The sequence below is a fragment of the Notothenia coriiceps genome, unplaced genomic scaffold, assembly GCF_000735185.1.
Source record: "Notothenia coriiceps isolate Sejong01 unplaced genomic scaffold, NC01 NC01_scaffold00037250, whole genome shotgun sequence".
Classification (NCBI taxonomy): domain Eukaryota; kingdom Metazoa; phylum Chordata; class Actinopteri; order Perciformes; family Nototheniidae; genus Notothenia; species Notothenia coriiceps.
The window spans coordinates 7,307,744-7,316,117 of NW_011369951.1; the positions used below are offsets into that span (position 1 = coordinate 7,307,744).

At 41.7% G+C, this 8,374-nt stretch overlaps 1 protein-coding gene across 1 annotated transcript in view; it reads right to left on the reverse strand.

Annotated features, from left to right (window-relative positions):
- Positions 1 to 791: 791 nt before the first annotated feature.
- Positions 792 to 8,374, reverse strand: part of LOC104966808 (disco-interacting protein 2 homolog B-A-like) — an 86,082-nt gene continuing 78,499 nt past the window's right edge. The window contains exons 8-21 of the mRNA XM_010796108.1: positions 6,597 to 6,794; positions 5,783 to 5,874; positions 5,410 to 5,520; positions 5,200 to 5,323; positions 4,385 to 4,494; positions 4,093 to 4,195; positions 3,935 to 3,999; positions 3,392 to 3,485; positions 3,185 to 3,304; positions 2,973 to 3,087; positions 1,838 to 1,977; positions 1,239 to 1,375; positions 1,047 to 1,127; positions 792 to 923 (exon numbers count right to left, since the gene is read on the reverse strand). Of these exons, the coding sequence (XP_010794410.1) occupies positions 792 to 923; positions 1,047 to 1,127; positions 1,239 to 1,375; positions 1,838 to 1,977; positions 2,973 to 3,087; positions 3,185 to 3,304; positions 3,392 to 3,485; positions 3,935 to 3,999; positions 4,093 to 4,195; positions 4,385 to 4,494; positions 5,200 to 5,323; positions 5,410 to 5,520; positions 5,783 to 5,874; positions 6,597 to 6,794 (1,622 nt within the window). The remainder of the gene's footprint in view (positions 924 to 1,046; positions 1,128 to 1,238; positions 1,376 to 1,837; positions 1,978 to 2,972; positions 3,088 to 3,184; positions 3,305 to 3,391; positions 3,486 to 3,934; positions 4,000 to 4,092; positions 4,196 to 4,384; positions 4,495 to 5,199; positions 5,324 to 5,409; positions 5,521 to 5,782; positions 5,875 to 6,596; positions 6,795 to 8,374) is intronic.

An 8,374-nucleotide genomic window follows, 5' to 3' on the forward strand; every position in this document is an offset into this window, starting at 1 on the left:
GACAGTAGAGGCCCACCTGGTGGATGCTGTCGATAGCCTGCACAGGAAACAACAGGGAGACGGAAGGTGACTCAAGAATTTGGCTGACAGAAAGGTGATCCTGTCTACACAGAACCACGAGTTGATCAGTAGTTATCACAATAATAATACCAAGACTGTCACTAACAACAAGTGATTTTCTTATATTAAACATAATATGTTTATTTTATTTCCTGTTACTTGTACAGAAGCTACTTCAGAACCATCAAAACAAAAGAAGAAAACGAAAAGTCCCGACCAACGAAGAATCACAATGAAAGACCAAACAATACTTAAATAAGTGATGCTTGTGGGGATGCAACTATTCATCAGTATGCACCTACCATAGAAAATATATAATACTTTAGGACATGTTATTAACTTAAATTCTGATCATCTAAAATAAGAGTCTCTAAGACTTCCAAAGATCTCCAGGAACCGGGAATAAAAACATTTGAAAGCAAATGAGGAGGAGATGTACCTGTAGCACTCGGCTCATCCATTGGAAGCTGTCCTCTTCGCTGGCGTCCGGCCTCTGCTCCGCCACAATCACCACCCTCTCATCATAAAACACTGTGACTGAAAACACAGTGATCCTGGCACACAGAAAGATTGTTTTAAGAGTGGAAGTCAGACATCTTTCCACGACTTCACCATGACAGTTGTTCCCTGCTGTGCTTCTTTTGTAACTCCAGATGTCAGTAGTGGTACATTTGCATCCACTCAACATCTTTCTACACACACTTTGCATCAAGAAGAGCTCAGAGGTCCTCTTACCTCCCACGGTACACAGTCTTCACTGGCTCCACGGCCAGAGCGGTGGCCACCAGGTCGTCCGCGTTGTGTCTCCGCCCGCTCACCATCAGCAGACCCTCGATCTTCCCCACCACGAAGATCAGACTGCCCTGCAGAGGATACACAGCGGGGTCATTCACTGAACAAACACGGACCCATTTAAAGACAGAGAGAGGACTGTTTCCAGCATGTCTCAAACTGCTGCTGTCCCGTTATGTAACGGTCCTACTTACTGGGCCAACAAACCCCAGGAGTCCTGACCGCACAAAGGGGATCTCTCCAATGGGAACTCCATTGGCGTTAACCGGTATAACCTGAACACAACAACACAGAGAGAATGGAAAAGCACCACAGGAGAAAAACAAATTAGTTGTTTTACTGTAACAGAATAGGCAGATTGTGGGCGAGATGAATTGTTTTCTTACCTCAAAGGTGTTTTTGGTGAGTCCAGGCAGGCCGTAGTACATGTTGCCCCCAGCACGGGAGTTGATTATTATCTCACCTATCTCATCTGTTTTGCACAACTGAGGAGGCCCTTCTGGCCTCACAATGCACATCAGAGCTGGAGACACACAAAGCCAACATTCAGACAACTATAGAATTCATAAAAATTGAATAAATGTAACCACAACATTGCCCATTACTGCCCAGTTTCTTTAAACGCGCAACTTTATCCTTCTGGATGATAAAGTTCTTTTTTAAAGTTGGAATATTGCTTAAACTACAAGCCAAAAATCTTAAGTTGCACATTTAAGTATTTGGAGCATATCAAATCTGAGCTGTGTAACTTTGGAGGGCTGAAGGGGAGTCCCATTATCCTTTTTAAGTACTAGAATGACTTCAAAGTCTCAATATTTTATTAAATGTTGTGTATAGGACAGTAATAAACACATACAGTAATACAATGCTTCATCAGCAACGTCAAAAATGTGAAAATGAAATGCGACACACAGCCCTTTCTTTTTTTTGGCCATATATTTGTCTTGCTTTCCATCTGACTCATGTATCTTTCCTTCTGTCTCACCTCCAGGCATGACATGTCCCACATCTTGTACAGTCAGGGCGGAGTTCTTGTCCTCAGTGTTGACCCTGATGACTCCGTGGCTCAGGCCGCCCAAAGAAAGGATGGCACGGGCAGGGAGGGGGGTGCCTGGCACTCCCGGTCTACACAGGGGAGAGTTTGATCGAACATGAGCATTTCCATCCATCCCATCTGTTCTCACAGTTCGCCATCTGCCCACCCACCCATGTACAACACACAACAGACTACATCTTCATCCACCCTGCTACAGCAGTAGAAATGGAAATCAACCATTAGTGAGGCAATGCCATGCTTTTACATTTTTCGTTTGTGGATTCTGATAATCTTTTAAGAAGACATTTGAGAAAGAAGGCGGTTTTCTTATTTTGTGTGTTTGTCTTTTTCCTCTTATATAATGCTAAGAACTAGAATGAAACTCGAAAGTGCAGACCTTCGCCAAGGCCAATGGTGCATTCAGACGCAGTCTAATCTCCCTGGGCCTTCTTACGGTACGTCCACACGGCAGCGTCGCGTTGAAGCTTGAAGCTGTGTCTGGCGTGCGACCAACAACCATCACATTAATCTCCCGCCCCGGACACACAAGCACACGGTTTGATAGGCTAGAGCTTGTACTGGCATATGATTTGATTGGCAGGCGCTTCCGTTGACGCTTGAAAAGTTGAACTTTTCTCAACTTTCAAAGCGAACAACGGAAGCAATGCGACGCGACGGAACCACAATGCAGTTCGGCAAAGCGAGACGTCACCCCATTCAAAGTGAATGGGAAGCGTCTCCGTTGAAGCACGCGACGCTGCAGTGTGGACGTACCGTTAGAGCCCAGCTGTGTTCATGAGCATTGAGTCATGATGTGAAAACAACATGGACATGTTAAGAGCGTTTAAACAACTCGTTGATAGATGTTGTTGTTTTGACTTGAGGGCGTTTGAATACATTTGCCCAGTCGGGAACACATTTTTTGAATTAGAACTATCTCGCAATGTTGACGACGTGAGTAAACCATAAATTGTGTTTTTGCCCCATGATAAGGAACGGCTCCATTATCCGTGCTCCACCCACCAAATTCCATGAAATCGGACCGACAGCTATCGTAATCCTGCCGACAGACTTATAAACATACCTGCGTATAGCTACTGTCATAGCCTCAGGGGAGGTGGCACAGGGACATATGACCTCAGGCTTCAGCCCATGGGACTGAAACACGTTCAGGAAGGCATCACAAGAAGACACCGACCCTAGACAGCAAGAGAAAGTGGATTCAACATTTTGCATTTCATTTGTGACCTTTTTAAATACGTAGTTAACCAAAGCTGGGGGGCACTAAGTACTCACAGGGATTAGCACCATCAGCAACAATCAGCATATGTAGTGAAGCCAGGCTGGTGTCTCTCTGTTCCCGATGAGCCATCATAGCCCAGTGTAAATCACGGCACTTCACCAAAGCTATCCGAGCTGTATAAGAATAAGAATTAAGTTATGTTGACCATTTATTATACTTTCCTTTTCATGGCACATCTCTAGCTGGGCGTCTGGTGTTACCTTTGTGGATGTGGACCCTCTGTACCCAGGAGAGGGGACACGCCTTCATTACTGCATAGGGAACACTGACAGTATGTACCCTATTCATCACGGCCTGGAAACAAACATAACCGGAAGTTTTTGTTAGGAGCTGGATAAATGAAGCATTAAGCAGTTTCACAAAGCTGTATTTCTCTGATGCCATTCGACTGCTGCTGATATTTCTTAGCTTAAAGACGTAAGGTCCAGACATCTGATGACTTAAATCCTTCATTCTTTAAACATTTTTGTTAAAAAAGACCCAGGTCTACAGTGTATTGTGAAAATGTTACCTAAAACTGAATAAAATCTTGATATATTTACTGTGACAGACAATCACAATGTTGATGCTTATGCAAAGGGTACGTTACTATCACTGGAAACTAAATGAAACAGGCTGTTGGAAACATTTTAGGTAATTTAGTCTCACGACTCAACAAAATATGTAACATAGGTTTAATCCTAAAGGCATTTTAATGCACGATCTCAATTTATTATGTAAAAAAAACCTCCACAAACACTTACCGTGAGAACTCCATGCCACAGCCCAATATCCTTCTTAAAGTCCAGCACATTGACTAAAGTTTCCCCTAAAGTGAAGAAAGACAAAAGTGACTTCAGACTCATAAAAACTGTGTTGATGAAGAAACCTTGAGATGATAGATGATGATGTCATTCCTCACCTTCGCAGTAGTTGCAGGCCTGGGTCAGTGCTTGGCAGTGGGTCAACATGGCCACTTTAGACACAGCTACACCCACCACTGTGCCATCTTTACTGGCCTTGTACTACCCCAAGAGGAAACATGAGAGGAACATGTTAATACTTCTGAACACACTTGTATTTGTATATTAACTTTATAAGGATGCAGTTCAGGTTTCCCAATTTCCTTTTTAACAGACAGTTACACAATAACTGTATTGTTAAAGTTATTAGGTATTGGAATAAGCTGCCCCCGCAGTAAGCAGCTCTGTTACCTCTATATAAGCAGGGTCAGTGTTGGCAGTGGGGATGTGCGGCTGCCAGTCTTTGGAAGGCTTGGTCAGGTATTTCGTGTCAGTCACCACCCACTTTAGTCGAGGCCAGCCTATGAGAGAAATTTAAATCAAGAGGGATTTATTTCCAAATGCTATGTAACCATTTTTGGGAACATTTATGTCTGCAATTCATTGCCAACTCTTCATTAAAACACAGATTACATTGTATCCCAAACAGTCTAAAGGATACCAGAAACATTTACGTGTTTCTTTTTATCGAGATGAATGACCCTAAATGACTAATTATCCAATAAAGTTCAATAAAACCAAATTGAAGTTGGAAGTACAAAAGAGAAACGTGGTGTTTTTCTTCCTTTGATGTTGGAATGTTATTTTGTTTTGGAAACAGATGATTAAAGTTTCAGAGAGGGATTGGATAGAACCTTTCCAGAATCTTTCCAGCTGTGCTTACAGCTACACCCAAACATAAGTTTGGACTTGTATTGGCAAGCTTTATTGCCTCTTCAAGGATTATTCCCTGTGAATGGAGGAGCCAGAAAAAAAAAAACAGGTATTCCTGACTGGTACAACATGATGACATACATTGCCTCTTTTAAAGGACTTAGAGCAAGGACTAATAAATACAAAGGCACGTTTTATGAATTTCAGAACCTGAAAGGAAGTATTTACATGCTGCATCATTGTGTATATATATTTTTCTTCTGGTTTTGTGCGCCAGGTCTGTATGTATTAGAAAAGGTAATAAAACAACTTTAATAACAGAAGGTTCAATAAGCTCTGAAAGTCATACTGACCTTTATACTGCATTATTTCCCCAGTGGGAGTTTTGGGTAAACCCTTCAGGCAGATCTCACTGGTCAGAGCGAGACCCACACCACAGCTACCGAGCAGAAACCCCACCTGGCTGATACCTGCATCCTAAAAACACAAAACAAAATCACCTTTTTAGATAGGGAAAAAAAGTATATCCTTTGGGAATAGAAAATGTCTCATGGTTTTCTTACTTTGCGAGACAGTGGTACTTCAATAGGTACAGGTATAACTTCAGCAAGGAGGCAGCCGTAGAAAGCCACCCAGAACATACCAGGGTCACTGTTGGGGAACACCAGCGCCACCTACCAAGACATATACAACTTTATAATTAGCACCCTGTTGCTGCAAATATAGCAGAAAAAACTTGGTAGTGATGAAAAGGCTGGGGTGCAGAATTATTGCTGTACAAATGCCATATAAATACCTGCTTATGGTAAACAAGTAGCCTACTTACAGCGTTCATTTTGGCTCTATATATATGACATTTATATTATATGTCTATACATTTTTTTGTTTATTTTACTCCCATGATACTTTGCCTAGTTATTGTGTCAGCTCGCTCACCCTGTCTCCAGGTTTCAGTATTTGCTCGTTCTTGGTGCCCAGCTTGTTGAGGAGGGTGTATGCCAGCTTCACACTGCGACTCCACAGCTTCCCTAACAGACATAAGGTGGAGGGGGAGGAGGCATGTTAGGAGGACAGGTTATGTCTTACCACAGCAAAACAACTCTTGTCACGGAGTACACAAATATCTCTTTATCTGAATGACATCTTGAACTGTGTGTGTTCTTCTGATAAAGCAATTTGTGCATTAAAAGGTTAATAGAAGCAGATATTTTGCAATGCACAATTTACCTTCCCTGAGAACACATATATTAAAGGTCCCCTATTATACTGTTTTTCATCAATATATTATAGGTCTCAGATATATACAAAACATGTCTCTGAAGTGTTGGCTCCAAATATCAAACAGATTATTGCAGCCTCCCATAATCCCCTCTGTTTCAGTCCTGTTTCAAAAGTGCTGCACAAGCCAAAAAATCGTTATGACATCACAAAGTGGCCAAAATCTGATCAGCCTCATTTTTCAGGACGGGCGTTTTTATATAACATGGATCAGCGGACAAAAAGAGAGAGAATCTTTTATCCTGAAACTTTCAGAATCTCTTTACACAGAGGGGACACATGTTGATGTATAAAAGACATGAAAAAGTGGATTTTGCATAATAGGTGACCTTTAAGTAATATTTATTTATTCTATTGTTTTAAGAGTTTGTAATTAATAACAGTAACTAATCACACATGTTCAACACATTGCCTAACACGGGTTGTATGTTACTGCGACTGATCTGAAACTGTAACCAGTCTTGTGTCTCACCGTAAGTCAGTGTGTAGAGCGGTTTGCCCGTGATATCAAGAGCAGTGAGTGCGGGGCTTTTCCCCTGAGTGGCCCCCCAACGTGCCAGCGCTGCCTGTAGGGCTGGGGGCCAGTTACTGACCACCCCCAGAGGCTCCCCTTTCACCGGGATGATCTGACGTCCCTCCGGTTTGGGCATGTTAGGGTCTGGCTGGGGCACTGGAAGAGAGAAGACAGAACAATATTGGGAAGATTAATGAGCCCATCACTGGATAAAATGCAGAATCAATCATCAATGCTGGTTTACAATGGTTTGTTCGCTTTAATGTGTCTTCCCTACATGTCCTTGTTCTCTGAAGTGTCGATGGTTTTAATAGAAGCTTGGAAAAATGTAATCCTCAAGTCTTCATCTCACAACGAAATGTATATAATTATCTGTCTGAAGTCACCAAGTATGTAAACAAATATAGGTTTATCTTCCAATAAGGCTCGCTCTATATAGATTAAGACTTTTATCCTTATTCATTGGTTATAAACAGAGTTGGGTGTAACGCGTTACAAAGTTACAAAGTAAGGCGTTACTGTAATAATATTACTTTTGTCGGTAACGGAGTAGTGTAACGCGTTACTTTTATAATTCAGTAATCACACTACAGTTACTAACATTGCCCCGACACGCGTTACTTCGTTACTTTTATAAAATAATCACACTCACTGACAGACAAGAGGGGTTTCCGCCGCAGGTTTGTATACATGTAGGCCTACGTAATCTGCGCGATTTGGGCGTCCACATCTCCACATGCAGTGCTGCATAAACATGGCTGAGTCTTCTCCTCTGTAAACTTCCTCAACGGGGCCGCTCGCTCTCTTTTCTTGATTGCACTCTCACGGGTGAACAGTTCAATGTCCCGCTTCATTGTAGGAATTCTGCCATGTCTCTACCACTTTAGTTTGACCATCTCTGTTACTAAGTTATGGAAAAGGAATTGAAGATGATTCTCAGCTAAGTTTTCAACAACAAAAAAAGCCGTTTCGACGTGAAGTAGAAACATGTCACTACGGAATCTCCCACTCCACACCCTCCTACTGAAAACCGTCTACAGTTGTGTAAAAGATCTTATATGTTTTTATATTGTCGTAACACTTCGTCGACCTATTTAGTTATGACATGACGTCACAAATATTTAACATTTGATTAACAAAGACAACTACCAATTATTTTAGTAGTCTTAGAAATATGTATTCAGGTAGAAAATTCAACCATTTTTATTTATCAACTAATTATCTAAAAACCAAGTTTCCGTAAAAGTTTTGCACAAGCGATAGTTTACCGAATATTCACTAGATACTTCGAAACCCTTACTAAATATTGGTCTCTACCCCAGCAATGATTTTTTTCATTATATAATGTATAATGAAAAAAAGCAATGATAATGTCGAGAATGAGCCATTGAGCGTTCGGGCCGGGCGGGAGGGATGTCCGTCTAGTGCGTCTGACGCCGTGTGGATGCTCACATTCGCGCGGTGTTCAAAACGGAGCACCGCTCGCTGGAGGTTGAACGGTGGGGGTTAATGATAACGTAATTCCTTCTGTATGTGTGTTTCAAAAAGAAAACTATACGAGAAAATTTATTTTATCCGATGGTTCGGGATGGGTCGTTGTTCGATTGTCGTCAGACACTTTGGCGATTTCTGTGATTAATTTAATGCTTGGTCAAGTTCATTCTTGCGTAATTAAGTAAATAAGAATTAGTATTAGAAATCTTCGCGTCAATTGCCATTCCCATAGATTAATGAAT